This window comes from Palaemon carinicauda, chromosome 18, assembly GCF_036898095.1.
Source record: "Palaemon carinicauda isolate YSFRI2023 chromosome 18, ASM3689809v2, whole genome shotgun sequence".
In the NCBI taxonomy this organism is placed as follows: Eukaryota; Metazoa; Arthropoda; class Malacostraca; order Decapoda; family Palaemonidae; genus Palaemon; species Palaemon carinicauda.
Window position 1 is genome coordinate 107251562 of NC_090742.1, and position 23835 is coordinate 107275396.

General features: G+C 45.7%; 1 protein-coding gene across 1 annotated transcript; it reads right to left on the reverse strand.

The window, feature by feature from the left end:
- Positions 1-16198: 16198 nt before the first annotated feature.
- RpL10Ab (ribosomal protein L10Ab) lies at positions 16199-21480 on the reverse strand. Its single transcript, XM_068392652.1, has 5 exons — positions 21361-21480; positions 17575-17727; positions 16991-17139; positions 16597-16769; positions 16199-16389 (listed from the first exon to the last, which is right to left on the reverse strand). Exons 1-5 carry the CDS (start codon positions 21366-21368, stop codon positions 16219-16221), a joined length of 654 nt encoding a protein of 217 aa, XP_068248753.1. The 5' UTR covers positions 21369-21480; the 3' UTR covers positions 16199-16218.
- Between the last annotated feature and the right edge of the window lie 2355 nt (positions 21481-23835).

Below are 23835 nucleotides of genomic sequence, written 5' to 3' on the forward strand. Positions count from 1 at the left end.
GTGAAGGTCGTCTGACGCTTCCAGACCCCAGCTTGAACACCTGCATCACAGAAAAGTTTCTCTTGAAGGCCAGGGACGTAGCAACACCCCTGACGTCGTGTGCCCTAGGGTGACGTGACGGAGGAGGGTCTGGATTCAAGGCGTGGTGGATAACCCTTCGAATCCAAGCCGAGATGGGGTTCCTGGTGACCCTCCTCTTTGTCCTGCCTGTGCTTACAAACAATGCTCGCACTTGAGGACGGACTGCAGCTGTTCTCTTCAAGTAGTACCTCAGACACCTCACTGGACATAGTAGCAGCTGGTCTGGGTCGCTTGTTACAGAACGAAGACTCACAATCCTGAAAGAGTCGAACCGAGGATCCGGCACCCCAGGATTCTGAGTCTTGGCAACAAACTCAGGGACGAACCTGAACGTTACCTCCCCCCAATCCCCTTGAATGGGCGATGTCGTACGAGAGACCATGAAGTTCACTAACCCGCTTGGCCGAAGCCAAAGCGAGCAGGAAAGCCGTCTTCCAGGACAGGTGGCGATCGGAGGCCTGGCGTAATGGTTCGAAGGGAGGTCTCTTAAGAGCCCTGAGGACCCGAACCACGTTCCAAGGAGGAGGTCTCACTTCCGACTGGGGGCAGGTAAGCTCATAGCTACGTATGAGTAGAGAGAATTCTAGCGAGGAAGAAATGTCCACGCCTTTCAGCCTGAAAGCCAAGCTTAAGGCTGAGCGATAGCCTTTCACTGCCGAGACAGAAAGGCGCATTTCCTCCCGCAGATATTCGAGGAACTCCGCTATTGCTGGAATAGTAGCATCGAGTGGAGAGATACCCCTCCCACGACACCAACCACAAAAGACACTCCACTTCGCCTGGTAGACTCCCTCAGAGGACTTTCGCAGGTGCAGAGACATTCTCTCCTCAACCTGTTGCGAAAAGCCTCTCTCCGTGAGGAGACGCTGGACAGTCTCCAGGCGTGAAGCCTAAGCGAGGCCACGGCCATGTGAGGGATGTTGGAGTGGGGTTGTCTGAGAAGCTCGTGTCGTGGAGGAAGTTCTCTCGGGAGCTGCAGAAGGTCCGGGAACCATTCCGCGTGATGCCATAGCGGAGCTACCAGAGTCATCGAACAGTTGACCGATAGTCTGGTCCTGTTGAGCACCCTTCTCATCAGACAGAACGGTGGGAAGGCGTACACGTCGATGCTGTCCCACCGTTGCTGGAAAGCATCTTGCCAGAGAGCCGTGGGGTCCGGGACTGGAGAGCAGTACAGAGGCAGCTTGAAATTCAACGCTGTCGCGAACAGGTCCACGGTCGGGGAACCCCACAAAGTCAATACTTTGTTGGCTATCTGAGGATCCAAAGACCACTCAGTACTCACTATCTGCGAGGCCCTGCTCAGACTGTCGGCGAGCACATTCCTCTTGCCAGGAATGAAGCGAGCTGATAGTGTTATCGAGTGGACTTTGGTCCACCTCAGAATCTCTACTGCAAGATGGGATAGCTGCTGTGAAAAAGTGCCTCCCTGCTTGTTGATATAAGCCACTACCGTGGTGTTATCGCTCATCACCACCACGGAGTGACCCGCCAGAGTCCGTTGGAACTGTTGAAGAGCCAGAAAGACGGCCTTCAACTCTAGCAGGTTGATGTGCAGGCACTTTTCTGATTCTGACCAAAGGCCTGAGGTCCTCTGGTTCAGAACGTGCGCCCCCACCCTTCTTTTGACGCGTCCGAAAACAGTGTCAATTCCGGGGGGAGGACGAGAAAACTCACTCCCTTTCGCAGGTTCTCGTCGACCAGCCACCACCGCAGGTCCGTCCGTTCCAAAGATCCTATCGGAACCTGAACGTCAGGGGAATCGGATCCTTGATTCCACCGGGACTTGAGCCGCCACTGCAGGGATCTCATCCTGAGGCGGCCGTTTGGAACCAGACGAGCCAGGGAGGACAGGTGACCTAAGAGACGCAACCACGATTGGGCGGGAAGCTCTTCTCGCCTGAGGAAGGGTTCCGCCCTCCTTCTCAGCCTTGCTATCCTGTCGTCTGATGGAAAGGCTTTGTGGAGATTGGTGTCTATCAGCATGCCTAGATAAACCAGTCGTTGGGACGGCTGCAGAGAGGACTTCTCGAGGTTTACCACGATCCCCAGATCCTGGCAAAGACCTAGAAGCCTGTCTCGGTGCTGAAGAAGGGTCGCCTCCGAGTCTGCTAGGATCAGCCAGTCGTCCAAATAACGAAGGAGACGGATGCCGTTCCTGTGCGCCCAAGATGAAATCAGGGTGAACACTCTGGTGAACACCTGAGGTGCTGTGGAGAGACCGAAACACAGCACCTTGAACTGGTAGATCTTGTCGTCTAGGCAGAATCTCAAGTACTTCCTGGAAGACGGATGGATTGGGATCTGGAAGTACGCGTCCTTTAGATCCAGTGTGCACATGAAGTCTAGAGGTCTCACCGCAAGTCTGACCGTGTCCGCTGTCTCCATGCTGAACCGAGTTTGCTTGACAAACCCGTTCAGAGCCGAGAGGTCGATGACTGGTCTCCAGCCTCCAGACGCCTTCTTTACAAGAAAGAGTCGACTGAAGAAGCCTGGGGAGCCGTCGACGACCTTCTGGAGAGTATCCTTCTTGAGCATGGTCTCGACTTCTGCCCAAAGGGCTAGCCCCTTTACCGATCCCATGGCATAGGAGCTCAACGACACTGGATTCGCTGTCAGGGGAGGTTGAGATGGTATGAACGGGACGCGATAGCCTTGGCCGATCACTGAGACCGTCCAAGCATCGGCCCCGTGTTGCTGCCACCTGTGCACGCAACGTCGAAGGCATCCCCCCACAGGTGGACACGCGGGGGATTGCCACTCCTAGTGTTTGCGGCCGCGGCCGCTCCCTCTAGGAGTCTTGCCTCCCCTGGAGGACTTACCGCCCCTCTTGACCTTGGCTGGAAAGGGCTGGGGGTTAGACACCACTTTCTTAGCTGCCGGAGCCTGCTTCGGTGCCTTACGAGGCTGCTGCTGCTGTTGCTGCGGAGCTGGAGGCTTATAGGGCTGAGCTGTAAGGGCCCTATGGAGGAGGGAGTCCTGGCTAGATTTCCTCCACCTCTCAGCCGTTCGTTCCATATCCTGTGGCTCCAACAGATTCTCCCCAAGGAGGGAAGCATGTCTGAGCCTACAGACATCCACAGCGGGGACCTTCGGGTGGAACCTCTCGGTCACCGCATCACGCCGCTTCAATACTGAGTTGGCCCACAGGGTGGTGACCTGGTGCGCCAGGAACTCGATAGAGCGGGTGCCCGAGAGTAAGAAGGTCTCCAGGGCCTTCCTATTGGTCTCCTTAGACAAGTCCTCGGAGCGCAATAGGATGCCCAGAGTTCCTAGCCATATATCCAGCCACGAAGTGGCCTGCATGGCGCACTTCGCGACCTTCTCGTGGCTCAGGATCTCCGACGCCGAGAACGTCACCTGCCGGGCGGAGAGCTTCTCAAAAGGAACTCGCTTAGCCAGCTCTTCTACGGAGTGATGGAGAGGAAGAGCGAGACTAGACTCACCCAAGATCTCAAATTACCTCCTCTGCTGGAGACGAGGAGGTTTGATGAGTTTGTTCCCGGCAGAGGAACGACTGGAGGAGGCAAGAGTCGCGAGTTGGGCATTGGCCCTGGCTCTGGCACTCTTCAATCCCCGAGAGCAGGGCAGAGCCGCACTGGTCTTAGGGGCCTTCTGAACATCAAACACCTAGTCCAGGACCGTGTCCTTGCCTTCTCGGGGGGCGATCACGGGGTCCATGAACCCGTTGAGTTGCCTCATCAGGCTCAGGACCTGCCAGAAGGCATGTTCAGATTCCTGCTGGTCTCCTCCTTGCGGGCTGGCAGGTAAGTCTCCCGTCCCCGGAATCTCTTCCTGGGGCGAAGCGTGGACGTTCGCCCGGGGAGCAGCGGGTTCCTGGCGAATCCTTGAAGATGATTTCGGGATGGTCTTGGAGTCCTTGGGTTCCCTCCTGGGAGGGATACAGGATCCCAACAAAGAGGTTCGGAGAGTACCTTCCGCGCGAGACGATTCTCCTCCATGAGGAGAAGGCTCCCCCCTTGGTGCCGAGGGGGAGACTATCACCTCACTGGACTCACCCGAGGACGGAAAAGCCTCGTCCATGGGAGAAGGAGAAAACGCCTGCGAAGGGGATGGGGCCTTCCTGACAGACCTCTTAGGAACCAACTTCTCCCTGGGGGAAGTCACCACGAAGTCCACTCCTCTCCTTCTCTTCAGCGGAGGTGAGGCAGTCGTTGGCTTGTAACCTTGATCGGCGAGTGCTGGCTTCATAGCCTTCACTAACGCCCGCATCAGAGGACCAAACCAAGTCTGTCGCTCCACGGACACAGAGTCCGAAATCCCCGCTGGAGGGAAGGGGATCGGGCGATCCTTCGGAGTGGACACCACAGGACCTGCCTGAAAAGGAAAAGGGGAAGAAAGTCGCACTGACCTCTCTCAAGTGTCTTCCCTATCCTGCACAAGAGTCCTGCGCTTTGGTGGAGGTGATCCTGAGCGCGGTCTGGTGACACGCGTTCCTGCTGCTGTCATGGGTTGCGAAATCCGGCGCGAACGGTGGTCGCGCGGGCGAGCAGGTGAGTGGTCGCGCGGGCGCACAGGCGAGCGGTCGCGCGGGCGCGCAGGCGAGTGGGCGCACAGGCGAACGAGCGCGTTGGCGCGTCGGCGAGGGAGCGTGTTGACGCGCAGGCGAGCGAGAACGCTCCGATGACCGCTGACGACGTTGTTCAGGAGACCTGTAGCGCGTGGGAGAGCGATTGCGAGCAGGCGATCGGTGGTGCGCTGGTGAATGTTGGCGCGTAGGCGAGCGATGGCGCGTTGGCGAGCGATAGCGCGTAGACCGCGTAGGCGAACGACCGCGTGAGGGCGAGCTAAGAGAAGGCAACCCATGTCCTTCCAGATCTTCTGGGCGACGGCGCGTTGGAGAACGCTTGCGCGCAGGCGATAGGTCACGCGGGCGGTTGGGAGATCGCCGATGTTCAGGTGATCGCTGACGAGCAGGAGAACGCTGACGAGCAGGCGAATGTTGAAGCGTCTGTGATCGCTGGCGAGCAAGAGGGCGGCGCATGGAATCCTGTGAGGGGACAGTCGGCACGGGGCGCAGAGGCGAACGTTCACGAACAGGCACAGGCACAGGAGGCGCGTGGGCGTAAATGCGTTTTGGAAACGCGCTGGAGAGCGCGAGCAATGTTGTGTAGGAACAAGCTGAGGATCGCGAAGGCCCTCAGGAGACTGATGGCGCGCGGGGCGCACAACAGGAACTGCAGGATATTCGGAGACCACAGGGGAGCGCTGGCGAGCAGTGGGGCGATGGTCCTCAGAAGAGCGCTGACGAACAGGAGAGAGCTAACGGTCAGAAGAGCGCTGATGAGCAGGAGAGCGTCTGTGCGCTGACACTGCAGAAGGGCGAGCAGGGGAACGCTGGCGCGCTGGACGCTCAACAGGAACAACAGGTTGAAGGATGTCCTCAGGAGAGCGCTGGCGAGAAGAGGGGCGATCATCAGGAGAGCGCTGGCGAACAGGAGATCGCTGGCGAACAGGAGATCGCTGACGAACAGGAGAGCGCCTGTGCGCTAACACTGCAGGAGAGAGCCTGCGCGCTAACACTGCAGGAGAGCGCCTGTGCGCTAACACTGCAGAAGGGAGCACAGGGGAACCCTGACGCGCAAGGGAAGAATCCCTTTGCCCCGAAGGGACCGTTGCCCGTCGGGAGACAAGGTCAGGCTGCTGAACATCTGCACCAGAAGTTGAAGGTCTGGAAGGCGTAGGAGACCGATCCCCAGAGAGGTCTAAGGAAGCTGGAGCTGCAGGCTGTTTACGGCGAGGAGAGTCCCCTTCGTAGGAAGAAGGTGAAGATCCAAAAAGGCGCCTCTTAGCACCCTTATAAGGAGACGGGAGGCCCTTGCGACGCAGCGGACGGTGAGCCTTACGGCGAAGGCGGCCACAAGGAAGATCGTCAGGACCATCAGTCCTCCGAAGGGGAGTCTCAGTCAAAGCACTCCCCTTAGAGGGAGGCTGGGCAGCAGAAGGGGGCGGAGAGCCGACAGCACCAACATCCACAACGGCACCTGCAGAGGATTGACCCGCCCCGTCGGAAGCCTCTGTCACCACGACGTCGACGATAGACAGAGGGTCTAGCTCTGCTATCACCGGCGACTGATTAACAGCGGCCCCTAACTGGACAAGGTCAATCAGGGCTACCCTGGAGGGCAGGCCCTTAAGCCCTAGGGAAGCCCAAATCTGAAAAAGATCATCGTTAGACAAAGATTCATCAACAATAACCTCCCCCGGAGGAGGAGGAGGAACCGCCCCGCTATGGGAGGCGACGCCCTCTCCCCCAATCCAGGGTCGGGAAACAGAACTAGGGCCTGCGCTCCCACTCGGCAGACTCTCCTTAGGAGCTGAACGAGGGGGAGCTTCGGAGGAGATTTGGGCGGCGAAAGAAGAGTCCCGAGAACCTTCCTCCTTCAAGACAACCCCGGAAGGAGAACGGTCTCTCTTGGACTTCTTCTTACGCCGGCGGCCAAACCTCTCCCACTGGGAGGCAGACCACTCCCTGCACTCACTACACTTATTTTCCTGATCACACCGTCGGCCTCGACACTGCGGGCAAAGGGTGTGAGGATCTGTGTCCACCGCCGACATAAAAGTACCACAAGGGCGGCCGGCAATTCCAGGGCACTTGCGCATAGTGAACAATAAAGATGGTCAACTTCTAAACACACACACACAAACTGAAAGAAAAAGCAGAAAAAGATTAAGGCTGTCAACGAGGACGATGGACAGACACGTCTGTTCATCGCCGGAGCCAAAAGTGAAGTGAAGCAAATCACCGGTGTGTGGGGGGGGAGGGGTAGCAAGCTATCCCTTCCCCTACCCCCGCTAACTAGCGCGGGGGTAAATAACCCTCGTTAAAAACTATTGGCTCGTCATTTCAGCTACGCTGAAAGGTAAACCCAATGTAAATAGCGTGGTTTGTATTTCGGTTACGGAACAAACCTGGGTTAAAGGCTGGTGACTGGGCTACCAGCTGTTGAAGCACCACTTGGAAAGTGGTTTGTGGTTGAGCAACCACTTGGGGCACCATGGTCATGGTGACTGTGGGATGTTGCGAAGGTCAAGAAGGTAGTCTTGGCTTCTTTGTCTTCGTCTTAGGTTGGGGACCAACATCAGGGGAAGATTTTCTCTTAGCAGAGATGCCCCACTTTTGGAGAAGATTCCTATTCTCCGTGGCGGCATTGACGATTACCTCTTAGACTATTTCCTTTGGGAAGAGGTCCTTGCCCCAGATACAGGAAGTGATCAACTTCCTCGGTTCGTATTTGACAGTTGCATTGGCAAACACAAACTCCCTGCAGGCCCTCCTGGTCTTCACAAAGGTGTATAAGTCCTTGATTAGGGTGGCCACGTGCATGTTGGCCAGGACTGTGTACATGTCTGCGGTGCTAGAAACGCCTGCACACATCTCCATGCAGTTCTAGAGGGAAAGAGAGGCAGCTAGTCTTTCCTTTGTCTCCTGTTCTCTTCTCAGGAGAAAGTCCGACAGCTTCGGGAGGTTCTCACTGAACTGCTGTCCAAGCGATGTCCGCGTCGAGCTTCGAGACTGAGAAGGTTAGGTGGACCTCGTTCCAATCCTTCTCATCCATGGGCAAGGCCAGAAACAATGGCCTACACTCTAGCGTAGGAAATGGTTTGCCTGCATCAATTGCTTTCACCACACTATGGAGAGCTTTCGACGAGAAGGGAAAAGCTCTTGATGAAGGCGCAAGAAAAGCAGGGTGTTTCTTGCTCATCGCAGAAACTTTACAGGTGGTATACCCTGCCTACATCAGGCTACTCGTCAAGAGAGCCTATCCCTTGTGGTCGAAAACCATGACTTCCTTGGGTTCCGTCTCTTCCTTAGACGCCGGCTCACGCTTCAGCTGGATGAAACATTCCCAGTAAGCCGATAGGTTTGGCCAGAATTGGATGTCGTCCAGAGGGATGGCCCCCATCTTCTCCGAAATGTAGAGTTTCCCATTCATCATGGGCATGAACTCTGCATACCTCCAGGGATTGGTTTCGGAGCATGGTGCCAGGTCAGACACTTTAGGTCGCTTGTAAGACCCACGAGAAGTGACTATGTGGGCTGCTTCACAGAATTCCTTCCGCATATCTACATTTTCCTTATGTAGAGAGTCCACTGGTTGCGTGATCTGAGCCATAACCGCTTGGCCCAGCGGGTCTAGTGGAGTGGTTGGAGCCGAAGAAGTTGATGGCGCATGCTGGAATGCCGACACAGACAGAAGAGGGTTCTCCGCTTCTGTCGACTCGAGATCTTCGTCTTCTCCAGGTGGTTGGGCCACCTCTTCATCAGGATCCCCTTGAAGGAGATCCTTTTCGCTGTCCGAGGACACTTCGGACATCCTCTCCTGGTGGATGTCCATGCCTTTTAAAGCCTCGTTGATATTGGCCTCAATTGCAAGCTGTACGTAAGGAGGCCCGGATCGTGTCTGAGGTAAGACGGCATCAGCTGTTGCCTTCGGGAACAGCAGGCTTCTCAATAACTCGCTTGGTAGGTACGGTCCTGGAGAGTTCTTTTGGAACCCTCATACCCACTTCCTAAGCATTTCCCTCGCAGCATCCCTCAACTCCGTCGACATGGGATCGCCGAAACCCTCGGTCATCAAGGCCGAGCAGATGTTGCAATCCTTCGGATCCCAATATCCCAAGGTTTCAGTTGCGATGGAGCAGGGGGCATGAGACCTACACATGGAGTGACCACAAAATTTCTTACTCTTGTGGTTTCAGTAGATGACTTCACACTTCACCTTGGTCTCCTCCTGTAAAGAAAGGAAAAGGTGAAATGAGTATGGGGTAATTTGTCACACTGATAAATTATGTTCATGCATAAAATTAGCACTTACCATTATCATTATAGCTTAGGATAGTAAGCTAGAAAGAAAATAGTTAAGACATATGTGTCTCCTGTCCAGGCAATTGCTGTGACCTCCCTCAATATTAATATTTAGAATTTCCTTATTAGGGAAAACTAGGGAGGAAGAGCTCTAATCTCTAGAGCTAAAGTTAGGGTATACTAGCACTAACCCTTCCATAATGGAATATCAATATTGTAGGGTAAGAATATTAAGATCTGATGACCTATGGCTCATCAGGATATTAAAGGAATACTTCACTTCAACATTATAAGTCGTCTCAACAATGGATTGTGAAAGGACACACAGAATATGTTGGAAAACTATGCTAGTGTATATTACATACTAAAGTTTCCTAACTGCAGTATGTACTATACTGCAGAAATACTGGCCACTGTACAGTATAATCTTATACTGTAGTTCTGCCGGCTAGGCTAGTACCCGACGGCACTAGCCGACAGAGAGAGAAAAAGCATGGAGAGAAGGGCTACCGTATCATTATAGTTTAGTACAATAACTAGGGTTGCAGGGACTACTGTCCATGCCGCCTTCATTCAGAATGAGGATTCAAATGGAAGGGGGAAATGTAATCATTCTAGCTTCCATCCAGCCACAGAATCTGTTGCCCGCTGCTCCACCGGTTCCAGGATTTGTGGATGGCAGTCCAAGAGAGGACTGAAGAACACTCAAAGTCAGAAGGGTCTCCCACCGACAGCCGTCATAGCCGGCACAACCTTTCCCGGTGCCTTGCGTCCATTAGGGGGAAGGTCGAAGCAGCAATCAGGCCGCCTTTGTAGGAGCCCGGCCGGTATCGCAATCCACCCGGCAAGCGGGGAGATTGTAGCATACCGGCCAAAGATGTTGCGACGGCTAGGCCATCTTATATTTTGTGTCACAAACACAGAAACATAGTTTCTATATTACCGAGGAGGTTGTCAACAGAATTTTTCTTATTTACACAAGCAGAGGTAGTCAAAGGTGTCAGGAGTTCGCCACCTGGTCCAGGGGTACGGGTTACATTACGTTTACTTGTTAATTCTTTTTTGGGGAGGGGAGGGATGATAATAACAATGGAACAAAATAAGTATTAAGGGAATGAAAATAACCAAATGCAAAGATGACCCCATAATACCTTTCATGGAATTAATTTCTCCACCAATGACACCTGCAAGAGCTGCTTCCCTAATGTACACTCCCTACCCTGCCACAAAGTGATGGCACGACTACGATTCGAGTGGCTCAAATGTATGCCAAACCAGCTTGATGGGCCCGAGAGTATTACAAGAATACAATCATCCCAAATTCCAATCATAGTGGCAGGCAAACCGGACAGAATGCCGAGAGTCCTACCTATGTAACCGGCCAAGTCAAGCTAATCCCTGGAATCCAAAAGCCAAGCTTTTTGTTCGAGAATAGACACGCGTACCAGTATGGAAATACCGACACTCTTAAGAGTCCGAATAACATCGTATAGTTGGCAAAAGCACCGCAGCTCCCACAATTGATTTTGAAAAAAAAATCCAATACTGGATATGAGGTCACCTAAAAAAATCCGGACAGTGGAATGGATAAGAGTTTTGACAGAGAAGTTGGAGACCGCTGATAATTATGAAGAAGAATAAAGCAATTAGAGGTAATAGAAATTCCCCAGTTCGAAAGCCTTCATCAAGCTTCAGAACAGGAATATGCCGTGCTGAACCTCATAACTTAAGGCATTCTCGCATTAAGAGGGAATAAAGTAATTGATAAAACCCATACTAGAAAAAAGTAGAAGCCTTTGGGTTTATAGCATCATGCTTTTACAACTATTAAAAATAATGTGGAGGAGCCGATACACCATGCAAAGGAGGACATTAAACATGGTTTTGAAAAGAAACATAAGGAAAAGACAAGCTCTTGATAACCCACCAGGGCCCTTCTACTATATACTTGACCAAAGTATCCTTCCTTTACATGTATCATATAGGGAATGGGGATCCTACGAGACTCAGAAACAGGCTTAACTATTGGTCGACCTTGACCCCAAGAGTGTAATGAAAAATAATCTTCTTAACCACCAGCTGTCATGATTTCGGGAGTGATCGACCTCCAGTGAGGCATAATTCTACCAGACACAGTTGGGACAAGACCTGCTCCAGCCCAGCTCTTTTATTATTACAAGCTAAGCTACAACCCTAGTTGGAAAAACAAGATGCTATAACCCCAAAGGCTCCAAGGAAAAATAGCCCAGCGAGGAAAGGAAATTAAACATTACGAGAAGAAATAAATAAACTAAATAAAATATGCCAAGAACTAACATTAAATTAACCTTACATACATAAAAAAAACGGGCCAGAGTGTACTCTCAAGCAAGAAAACTAATCCAAGACAGTGGAGGGCCATGGCATTGCCCAAGAATAAAGAACAATGGTTTGATTTTGGAGTCTCCTCCTAGAAGAGTTGCTTACCATTGCTAGTCTCTTCTACCCTTACCAAGAGGAAAGTAGCCACTAAATTACCTAGCAGTAGCTAACTCCTTGAGAAAATAATTGTTTGGTAACCTCAGAGTTGTTAGGCGTAAAAGGACAGCTTGGAATGTGGAAAGAATAGGCCAGTCTATTTGGGTGCAATGAGCTGTAACCAGAGCGAGCCAATGCAGTACCGTCTGATCAGTCAGACCCAAAACATTATAGTGGTAATATCTCAATGACCGGCTAGTACCCTGGCCAACCTACTAACATTCCTTAATTTCTGAACTTGGCAGGGATCAAAGTCAACCTTACAAAAACTAAGGTGAGCAGCCCAAAAAATTAAGTTCTTAGGAATATTATGCAATAATGTTGATAGCATGCATATAAATTTCAAACATAAAGAGTGGCAAATGGAAGTGGTAGAAAGGGCGTTAATGGATTAGGTATTGATAACTAAAAGAATGTTTGGAAGATTGAAAGACGTGCACGTGTCTAGTTTAGGGGTATGGCTAATCACTTTTTGGTGGAAGGAAAATTAATTCTAGCAAAAGAGATGAGGGAATAGAGTAGGTGGATGTAAAAGGGAGTTAGTGAGGGTTGAAGAGCTAATAAAACCAGTGGTAATAAGTAAATATCAACAAAGGTTGAAAATGGCATATGACAAAGTGAAAGCAAGAGAAACTGGAAATTTAGGAGGGGAAGTTAGTAAAAGAAAATTTTGTTGGGATTGCAAGTGATGTGTGTGTGGCAAGTAGTTTGTTGGAGGCAGCGAATGGTGGAATGAAGGAGTGAAGGTATAAGTGGAAGAGAAAAAGAGGGCTTTTGAGAAATGGCTGTAAAGTAATAGCGTAGAGAAGTATGAAAAATATAGAGAGAAAATGTGGAAGTAAAGCGCAAGCTAAGTGAGGCAAAGAGGGCAGCTGACCTGAGGTGGGGTCAGGAATTGGGTCATTCATATTAAGAGAATAAGTTTTGGAAAGTGAAGAGTAAGGAAGGCTGGTTCAAGAATTGAAGAGACAATGAAAGATGGAGATTGTTAAAAGGAGAGGAGACAAGGAAAAGGTGGGCGGAATATTTTGAAAGTTTTCTGAATGTTGAGAATAATAGGGAGGCAGATATAATTGCTGTTGCAGGTGTTGAGGTGCCGGTGATGGGAGACGAGAATGAGAGAGATTACAAGAGAGGAAGTGAGGAGAGCACTAGATGAAACGAGAGTAGGAAAAGCATCTGGTATGGATGGTGTGAGAGCTGAGATGTTGAAGGAAGGGGGTGTGACTGTACTAGAATGGTTGGCGAGATTGTTCAATATGCGTTTTGTGTTGTCAATGGTACCAGTAGACTGGGTTTGTGTGTGTATTGTACCATTATATAAGGGTAAGGGAGATGTGCATGAGTGTTGTAATTCACGGGCTATTGGTTTGTCGAGTGTGGTGGGAAAAGTGTATGGTAGAGTACCGATTAATAGGATTAAGGATAAAACAGAGAATGCAATCTTAGAAGTACAGGGTGGTTTAAGAGGTAGGGGTTGTTTGAATCATATTTTACTGTTAGGCAGATAAGCGAAAAATATTTAGCAAAAGGTAAGGTGTATGTTGCGTTTATGGATCTGGAGAAAGCGTTGATAGAGTTGATAGGGAAGCGATGTGATGAGGTTATATGGAGTTGGTGGAAGGTTCTTGCAAGCAGTGTAAAGTTTCTACAAAGGTAGTAAAGCATGTGTTAGGATAGGAAATGAAGTGAGCGATTGGTTTCCAGTGAGAGTGGGGCTAAGACAGGGATGCGTGATGTCGCCGTGGTTGTTTAACTTGTATGTTGATGGAGTGGTGAGAGAGGTGAATGCTCGAGTGCTAGGACGAGGATTGAAACTGGTAGACGAGAATGACCATGAATGGGAGGTAAATCAGTTGGTTTGCAGATGATACTGTACTGGTTGCAGACGCGTTTGAGAAGCTTGGCCGATTAGGGACAGAATTTGGAAGGGTGTGTGAGAAGTCGAGAGTTCATGTGGGTAAGAGTAAGGTTACGAGATGTACGCGAAGGGTAGGTGGTGCGAGGTTGAACGTCATGTTGAAAGGAGAGCAACTTGAGGAGGTGGATCGGTTTAAATACTTGGGGTCTGTTGTTGCCGCAAATGGTGGAAGCAGATGTACGTTGGCGTTGGAGAGTGAATGAAGGATGCAAAGTGTTGGGGACCGTTAAGGAAGTAGTAAAAAATACAGGGTTGGGCATGAATGAAAGAGTTCTGTATGAGAAAGTGATTGTACCAACTGTGATGTATGGATCGGAGTTGTGGGGAATGAAAGTGACTGAGAGACAGAAATTGATGTGTTTGAGATAAAACGTCCAAGGAGTATAGCTAGTGTATCTCGAGCAGATAGGGTTAGGAACGAAGTAGTGAGGGTGAGAACGGGTGTAAGAAATGAGTTAGCAGCTAGAGGATATGAAAGTGTTGAGGTGGTTTGGCCATGTTGAGAGAATGGAAAATGGTTGTCTGCTAAACAAGGTGCTGAATGCAAGTGTTGATGGGAGAAGTACAAGAGGAAGGCCAAGGTTTGGGTGGATGGCTGGAGTGAAGGAAGCTCTGGGTGATAGGATAGATGTTTGAGAGGCAAGAGGGCATGCTAGAAATAGGAATGAATGGCGAGCGATCGGGACGCAGTTAAGGCAGGCCCTATTACTTCCTCTGGTGCTTTGGATGACTGCAGAGGTAGCAGCAGTAGAGGATTCAGTGTTGTGAAGCTTGGATAACGGGGGAGGGTGGGATGTGGCACCCGTAGCAATACCAGCCGAACTCTGTAGTTCCTTGTCACGCTGAGAGGAACGTAGAGGAGTGTCCCCTTTTCCGTTTCATTTGTTTGATGTTGGCTATCTCCCCTAAAATAAATTGGGGGAAGTTCCTTGGTATATGTATTATGTATATTTACTCCAAATCGTCTCAATTTCTTGGGTTATAACGTACTGCATACATTGAAAAAGATTTTCTTTCTACTACTTAAAAACACTATATAGGCAAAATAAACCATTTCACTATAAAAAAATATTTCCCTATTGATTCAACTCAGATAATTCTTGGGTCAGATTATCATTCTATGACCAACCATTACACTTAAAATATCCTTCCCATTTTTAGGGTGGTCGATTTGCCTCTGAAATTGTAGGGACCTTTAAAATGCTATTTCGCCAAATTAAAGGCAAAAAATTTCAATTTTCTCGTATTCCATTCTACAATAAAAAGGACTTCGTACTTGTACACCTTTCTTATTTCATTTGCTACTCTTAGCTACAAAAATTTCTTTTTTCAGGTTGACTTCCTTCTAGTCATTGGCAATGTTACCCTTCCAGGTTTCCCATAATTTTTGAGTATTTTCTTTCAACCTTTCATAAAATTACTTAAAAAGACTTACAAATTTTTCATACGTTCAAATATATTAAGTATTTTTCAGACCAAGTCAACATTTATTTTTCCAAAAATATTCAAAGCCCGGGATCAACCCATCCATATCCTAATCTATTGGTGTAATAATGAAACCTATCCAGGGTCAACACATTCCAAGGGAGGACCTTTACACAAAAGCACTAGCAGACAGCAATACTAGAGTTTGTTGTCAAAACCAAGAGCCAAGTGGCAGGCAGCTTCACCTCCAGTCTTCAGTGGCATATTCCCTGCAACCCATACAATGTTGCCAGACTAAAAATTATAATGTCATAGAAAAGGTGCTGGCTCCCCCAGAATGACAAGTTTGTACCTGCATAGGAACAAAGCAGGATGAAGAAATGATAGTGGTCAGGTTGTTTGGGCTTTCCCTCAAAATACCGCCTTCTGATCAGTCCCAGAAAGTTTACGCGTTCCAGTTTCACAATGTTAAAGGATGGCTTGTTTTCATTTAGGAACAAATATTAGACCTAGATCACTGTGGGCAATGTTGACATCTTTATCACATTCAGATTGTGTGGCAGAGTTAAAGGATGGCTTGTTTTCATTTAGGAACAAATATTAGACCTAGATCACTGTGGGCAATGTTGACATCTTTATCACATTCAGATTGTGTGGCAGAGTTAAAGGATGGCTTGTTTTCATTTAGGAACAAATATTAGACCTAGATCACTGTGGGCAATGTTGACATCTTTATCACATTCAGATTGTGTGGCAGAGTTAAAGGATGGCTTGTTTTCATTTAGGAACAAATATTAGACCTAGATCACTGTGGGCAATGTTGACATCTATCACATTCAGATTGTGTGGCAGAGCTCCCATCTACTGCCAGGCCTTGGTTTTTTTTTTTTTTAGAGCAACAATATGTGGTCAGCTTTCCAGGCATTGTCACTGACTTGAGGCAATATAAATATCAACAGCACATTAGAGGAAATATGAAAGCATGAGAACATGTAGTCAGAGCGCAATCTTAACTAAATTTTTTTCTTTATTGTATCAAGTATAATGATTGCAATATGGGTAACAACTAGGTAACTGTGATAGACTGCTTAAATACAAACCTAACAGTTCCAGATTGTTCCTTATATATAATATATATATATAAAGTGGGGGGCTGTTTTTACAAATGGCCAATTTGCAGTTTTCAACCACACCATATCAATTTGAACAGGCTGACATAAGTCTTTCACTTTATGACATGTTTTGATTGTTAATTTTTTCTATCATTTATTTATTTCCTTTCCTTAGTTAATTTTCCCTGTTGGAGGCCTTGGGCTTATAGAATCTTGCTTTACCAACTGGGGTTGCAGTTTGACTGGTAGTAACATTACCCACCAATATTCACAAAAATTGTTAATTCCAGAGGAGGAAAGATACTAAAATTGCACTTGTCCACCTTTATTTAATAAAGACGTTGTGGTTTACCCATAGTTGACTTAATGTGAAGGGATCTCACATTCTGCCAATGCTTCTTTAACAGCGAAACCAAGAAGTTCATGGCAAGGAAGATGTTTTGGACAAGTTCATCAGGAGCCATGCTTACATGACCAATAGCAACAGAAAGGCACAACACCTGCAAAAGTGAGAAGACTCGTTAGTTACTAAAAACAAAAACATAACATATTTGCAACTAGACTAAACATTCAGCAAAATTTTATCATCAATATCAGATAATACGTGATTAAACATCATTTGGAAATTCCTCTGTAGTCTTAAAAATGGAAATAAAACCAACAGTATAAAAACCAGACAATTACATAAAAATATTAGTGAATTTTACCTTCTTCATTTGGAACTTGATGGTTCCCTTAATTTCATCCACTTTGTCAGTAAGTTTCTCAGAATGCGTGCACATAGTAGGGAACTTGCCAGCCTTGTTCAGGCCAGGACCCAGAATACGAGGAATCTGCTTAATCAGGGCATCTGAGGCAATGAAGCCATCATACTTTTTGGCTGTGGGGAAAAACAAAATCCAAATTATTAATCCTCAGACTAGTGACCAAGAAAACTATAAGTTATTACCATTCAGAGTGAGCTGAGTTTATCATCAAATACGATCAGTCAAATTAGTCATCATGAACAAAAAAAAAGCAAGAACATACTTAAGGAACTTAACATGAACATTCAACTTTCAACATATTAAAACAACTAAGAACACACTTTCAACCACTTACCAAGTTTCTTTACTAATTTCTTGTCCTTGTTCAACTTCTTCAGGTCATCAGCTGACATACAAGGTAAACCTTGTTCCTTGGCCTCATCAATGTGCATCTGATCACCAAGAACACACACCTTCATGTTTGGCTTTGGGATGTGCTTCAATCTATTAAAGTAAAAGAAGTACAATTAAAACACTGTATAGCCTTAATGTATAAGACTACTTATCTACTCTTTGAACTTTGAAAACCTACCAGAGCCTATTACTGTTTAGGTCTTATTACATGAACTTCAAAAATTGCCTTTAAACTCCCTACATTCAACTGCTCTTTTGGTGAATTAACATTATCTTCAATTTGTATAACACCAACTTACCCCACTTCAATAACCCCTTTGGAGAATCTTCAGGCACTTACACCCTAAGGCTAACGGCCATAAAGACCTCCCCAATTATTTCGAGACCCTGGGTGGAGGTCAGATACCTCACCTTCCACAAACACCAATGATTTGCAATAGCTTGGAAAAGCCATTCGGCAATGAACATAAGAAATTCCCAGTTGTCGCAATCATAGGTCCAAGTGGGGGTTTGGCAAACACTTACTTTACAGTGCCACTGAAACGCTTGTCCTTTTGAGGATCATAGTTCTTCAGACCAATTTGGAGTTCAACAGTTTCTTTAAACTTCCTCTTCTTATCCTTGGAACCTTGGAGGACAGCATTGACACACTCATAGAGCGTGTCTCTGGTAACTTTGCTGAAAAGATAAAATTAAATAATTAATCAATGCTTTGAAATGGGCATTATAAAGATTAAAAAGTTTTAATTTAACTCAGGATAAGCTTTTCATCAATAAAATCAGCAGCTAATACGTGACATCATTGGACAACCTTTTTATCAGTCATATTGTAATCAAATGCTTTTCCTATTGCAACCTACTACCAAGTTTAGGCTAAATTTAGGAAAAGAAATTACGCCTAACACACGCAGAAAACTGACTTTACAGTTTGTCCTGCTGGACTGGAGCGTCGGTCCTGTCCTGTGAAAAATGCTTACATGCCATGGACTGGCCTGTTTATTTAAAGAGGATTGGGCACCCAGGATTATGCCAATATGGTAAAGTTACGGGTACTTATATTTTCGGAGTATCGAGTATATTGCGTACAAATAATTTTGTTAATACCAAACTTTGGTACTTTTTACTTAGTACACTTAATTAGGTGTATTTGCTTTCGTGTTAATTTATATAATTTCAAATTAACTAAGCCCTGGAATACTAGTTTACTACAGGGAAAAGTAGCAGTGAGGAAAACAAATAGGGAAGAGTTACAAGATATTTACTCACCAAGTTCCCTACCATCTCTTTCCTACGTCAACTGAACAGGATTAGTAAGCATTAATCTTTTGACTTTGGGAAGAGAGAAAGCAGACTCTTAATTAAAATAAAAGTAAAAAGTGTTTCAATACATAGTCAAAAACTCTGCGAAAGGCAATCAGCTTATTAAATAATAAAAAGGCTCAGTGGTACTAGTCTTCCCGGCCAACCATGCTGAAAGGATGAGAGGAACAGCCAGTTGCGTCTGTTTTGTAGTTTACCCCCCCCCCCCCGCATTAAGGTTGGCGGGTTCATGACAACCACGTTCAAATCAGCATGCCAGTCCTCTGCTTTACAGAATACACAAGCTACTAAATGGTGCATATCGAATAAGCTACTTTACACGCGAGGCAGTACAACGGTTGAACAATAAGGATATAGGAAAGGCAAGTAAACTAGCATTATTCTTATATAGTTTAGTAGGGGGGAGAATGAATATTTGCTTTTTTGTTCTTTAGTTTTTTTATAATGTTGATTACTTCAAGTGGAGAAGATGGGGTCAAATAAATAGAGTGCTGATTTGAAGGAGGCAAATAGGAATGAAAATCTAACTGATTATTTTGAGGCATGGCATCTCGGAGAGTAATGCCAATTGTAGAGAAATGAAGATTAGAACCATTTTTTGTTTTGCCAAAACTATAGAAAAAGAATGAAATTATCTCAACCACCATACAAAAGAAAAATATAAACATTCAGAGGAAAAAAAATTAGAAAAGGATAAAGTAATATTAAACCTGATGGTGAGGAACAAACAAAACATGAAAAAAATTAACTAGAGGCACCGTTGCAAAGGCTATGCTGCAGCTTCGATAACTTTCCATTATCTGCAAACTAAGGCCAAACAGTTCCTCCCATGTACATTAAATAAAATGGACAAACCTAAGCTTTACCCCTACCCTAACCTACAAGCTGTGTCCGTTCCTACTTAACCTAACGGGGTGGGGGAACATTCGTGCGACCCACCTTTACACTACCTTAACCATACTAACAGGTGGCTGCTCCTGTATGTAAGGTAGACCCAATTTATACATTCTTTACATAGATTTGGATATTTTACTTTTATAAACAAAACCCCTTAATCTTAAGATCACAAAATTATGATGGGCAGTCAGCCTTTGACACCCTTCTCATAGCTCTTAGTGGGCTATCCTCATCAGACAAAGCCATGACCAGGACAGATCAGAAATTTAAAATATAAAAAATTTTCTTTTCGTTCTTTACATCTGCTGTCACTTCAATAAAGAATGGGAGAGCCTTTGTAGTTAGTTGGGACACATCCTTTATAGTGGCATTTGATAGTGTTGTTAATTATCATGAATTGTTAAGTAGGGGAAAGGTCGATATAATGCGTAGTTCACTGAAGCCATGGCAAAGTTACTGGATCGTTAAATTTCCCCCAACCATTGTTTCCTGCCCGACTATAACACCAGTGTGGGGGGGGGGATCAGTTTGCCTATCAGCTGGTGGCGCAAGCTTGGAAAGTTGATGTTCAGACTTCTGTTTTCGCTAATCCCAACAATCTACATTCTTAACTTGTTAAGATTGTAGTTCATTGGGACATGGCCTGAAATTATACCGAACACTAATTTGCTAAATACACAACTGAAGACCGCCTCAACAGATAATGTTCCGTATAGTTTCTCTTTAAGCAATGTTGAGTTTATTACTCATAGATCAACTTGAAGCATTGAAGGGGGTCCAGCGGCTTACCCGCCAGGGGTTGAGTCCTGGGAACTACTAGGTTCGGTTAGGTTGGGTTTGTGCAATAGCGAGTGTTAGGGGGGAGGGGTTGCAGGGGTCGTTCATTAGGAAGGTAAGGACACGGCTTGAAGGTCAGGTTGGGGGGGGGGGGGGGGGGGGGAGTTTGGGTTAGTTGTCCCTTTATGTAGATTGTTGGGACAAGCATTTAAAAATTTAGTTAATTCATTATTTCATTCTGTTAAACGTCAGGTGAAAAACTACATAGGTGATTATCTTCACTATTCAAACTATGCATGAGCAACCTGCGACGGGAAATATTGCCGTGGTAAAGATAAAATTATTTAAAATAACTTCATATTACGGTATATTAGGTCATAGTAAAGTCCATCTTACCCATAGGGAAAAAAGATTTTCCCAGTAAGAACGACATCGCCTGTCCCTACAAACTACATTATACCCCATGATACATAGGGGTGGCCGCTATCGTACATACACCCCTAGGAGCTAGATGTCTTTCCGCAAGCAATGAGTGCAAGGTGGAGCCAACCCCTTTGGTTTCTATATGTGAAAAAGAAATCAAAGTTCATCAGACAAGAAAATAGAGTAATGTTAACCGAAATATGAGTGAGGGAGGTACTACAGAGCGCTGCAGCAGCACAGTCGCCCCCCTAAAAGATTACTCGCAAGTAACAAGTAGTGTGAAAGGGGACTTAGGGTAGGCTACAGATACGTAGATTTTAATAAGGGATACCCACCAGAACCATAGCTGGAGGTGAAAGCTGGGAGAGGACACGGGTTCTAGATTAGGGTGTGGTGATAACCTGGAATTTCCCTATGTTTTTTGCAAATGCAGTTCCTTTAGTGAATTGCGTAGATCCACCAATAATCAATCGGATGAATACCTTTCAGGGGATAACTTTTAGGAACATATTGCGAGGTTGCGGACCCCCGCCCTATTCAGGGTACCTCTTGGTCCCGCCATATTGCACGGTAGAGCATTTCACGTGTTAATTGGAAACAAATAAAATATCAAAATTTCAGACGTTAGGTTGATACAATCATCAAATCTACCTGGTGTAGTTGAAACGAAGAAATTATAAACTATGTATACATGGAAAATGATATTAGAGTCTTCTACGGCAATACCACGTTGGACCAGTAACTTTACTATTTCACTTCCGTAAGGCACCAAATTGTGTAATTAATTCGTTTTAAACTATTCGTCGCAACTAAAGACAAATACTTCAATCACAACTCAACGGAACAATGCTTTCAAACACGTGACAAGTTCAAATTATGACAAAATATGCTCACCTCGTCATGTTGATGTTCCGTCCACCACGACACGAGGCAATAAGACCGAATGAATCGCCGAGCCGCTCACCGGAGTGATATCGTATAGATTTTGAACAGAAATTTTTAAATTTGGAAAATATGTTCTCAAGAATATATAATAAAAATCCATTAAAATAATGTTAGTGTAGATTAAAATTATTTAAAAAATACTATTAAATATTTCAATTTTAAAATTTTCTTACTTGCCTAATGCTATTCCTCACAAATGGCATGAACCATGTGTAACCGAAATTATTTAAGCGTTGCATGCATGATTGTCAATGTCGGTTTCAAGAAATTATGATTTACATTATTTCATTGATATTCAACTGATTTGATTAATCTTAAGGAAACAAGATACATAAGTGAAGACTGGAAAGAAATGCCGCTTAAATTATGTCACAATCATCATTATCATCGTTATCAACATTATTATTATTATTATTATTATTATTATTATTATTATTATTATTATTATTATTATTATTATCATTATTATTATTATTATTATTATTATTATTATTATTATTATTTGCTAAGCTACAACCCTAGTTAGAAAAGAAGGATGCTATAAGCCTGAGGGGCCCCACCAAGGAAAATAGCCCAGTGAGGAAAGTAAACAAGGAAAAATAACAACAGTAACATTAGAATAATTTTTTTCTGTATGATCTGATATAACATATTGGATCATGATATTTTTAAAAATATTTTCTTTTATCAGTATCATTTTATTATTATCATCATTATTATTATTATTATTATTATTATTATTATTATTATTATTATTATTATTATTATTATTATTATTATTATTAGTGAAATTGAAGGTATATGGAATTGATAGCAAGATAATTAGATGGATTGAATGTTTCCGTGCTAACAGAAAACAGAGGGTGGTAGGTTAAGGGAGTATTTACAGATACTTTACCTGTTGAAAGTGGAGTGCCACGATTAAGTGTGTTAGGGCCATTTTCATCTCTAATATACATAAATGAATTGCTGGATGATGTCTCCTCGTCAAGCAAGTTATTTGCTGATGGTGCAAGGATTTTTAGGGAAGTGAAGAACATCAAAGATAGAAACATTCTACAAGATCTGCTGAAACTTCAGGAGTGGAATAGGAAGTGGTTACTGGAGTTCAATGAATCAAAAGTAAAGTAATGCACATTATAAAGAACAATCCAGAATTTGACTATTTCATGAATAGATCCCAATTAGAAGAAACTTTGTTAGAGAGATACCTAGTTGTTTTCGTTACACCAGCTTTGAAACCAAACGGTCATGTTGGTAAAGTTGCTGCCAGAGCTAATTCTATGTTAGGAAGAATCAAACAAATTTTCACATGTATGAATAAAACTATTTGCTTAAGGATATACCCTAGTTTAGTTAGGTCACACTTGGAATATGCAGTCCAATCTTGGTCCCCATGTAAGGACACCAATCCCTTCGTCGTCCAGAAAATCGACAAACTACTTATTTATTTAAATTCTCTCTTCGCCACACTGTGGTGTCCTATGTATATATATTCCGCTCTACCAGAGCTACATTTTGATATATGTATCGTTTCATGACATGTTTTTGTTAACCCATAATTCATATATTTGTAAGTGTAAGAAAACACATATATTTTGGCGGGCACTTCAATCTGACTTGGCGCCAATGTAATCCTACGTTTCCGTCCGCACCTTGTTATGTATTTCCGTGCGCATTCAAATAAAGTATCAGTTGATCTTGGTGACGCTTGTCTCACTGTCCTTACAACTGGTGACCCCGGAGTTGAAAGTAGCATCAGCGGTTTTGGCTTTGCCATTAACGGACTTATTACGGCCGTGCTACCTTCTACATACTCCGTTACCTTAGGCAAGAACCTGCCTTTGGTTCTCCCACACTTCGGTGAACGTAAGGCAGTAGGATGAGCTTAACCGACATATCAACCTCTCACCTCTTCGCCGACTCGTCGTCTGGCCACGATGCAGGAAGCAACACGCCCATCGCACCCAACGGCCTCGCCTCCACGCCCAAAGACAAACTGCCGCCCTTTTCTCAACACAACACCGCTTCCTGGTTCCTGAGAGCGGACGTACTCTTCCGCGTCGCTAGACTCAGCGACTCCTGCGCCAAGGCTGACATCGTTCTCACCTCCATACCTGAAGAAGTATTCGACAAGATTTCCCCATGGCTCGACGCCCAGGCCGGCCAAGTTTCATACGACGACCTGAGAACGAAACTCATCGGTATCTACTCCCTCTCCGTCTCAGCAAGGGCACAGAAAGTACTGGACCTCGCCGGCAAGCCCATGGGTGACACCTCTCCTGTCGAGGCGTGGGACGAGCTAACCGGCCTGCTCATGCTCCCCGAAACAGACAGCAACGGCCGACGACGTGAGATTAGCTTATCTCGCGAGATCTTTCTTCGACGCCTACCACAGGACGTACGGGCCCAATTGACAGACGC

What these genes read in the sequence shown, in the direction of transcription:
- RpL10Ab (XM_068392652.1), bottom strand. An exon ending in CGTTTCAGTGGCACTGTAAA is followed by an intron (nt 17,140 to 17,574) that starts GTAAGTGTTTGC and finishes TTACTTTAATAG; the next exon opens with ATTGAAGCACATCCCAAAGC. An exon ending in GAAATTAGTAAAGAAACTTG is followed by an intron (nt 16,770 to 16,990) that starts GTAAGTGGTTGA and finishes TTTTCCCCACAG; the next exon opens with CCAAAAAGTATGATGGCTTC.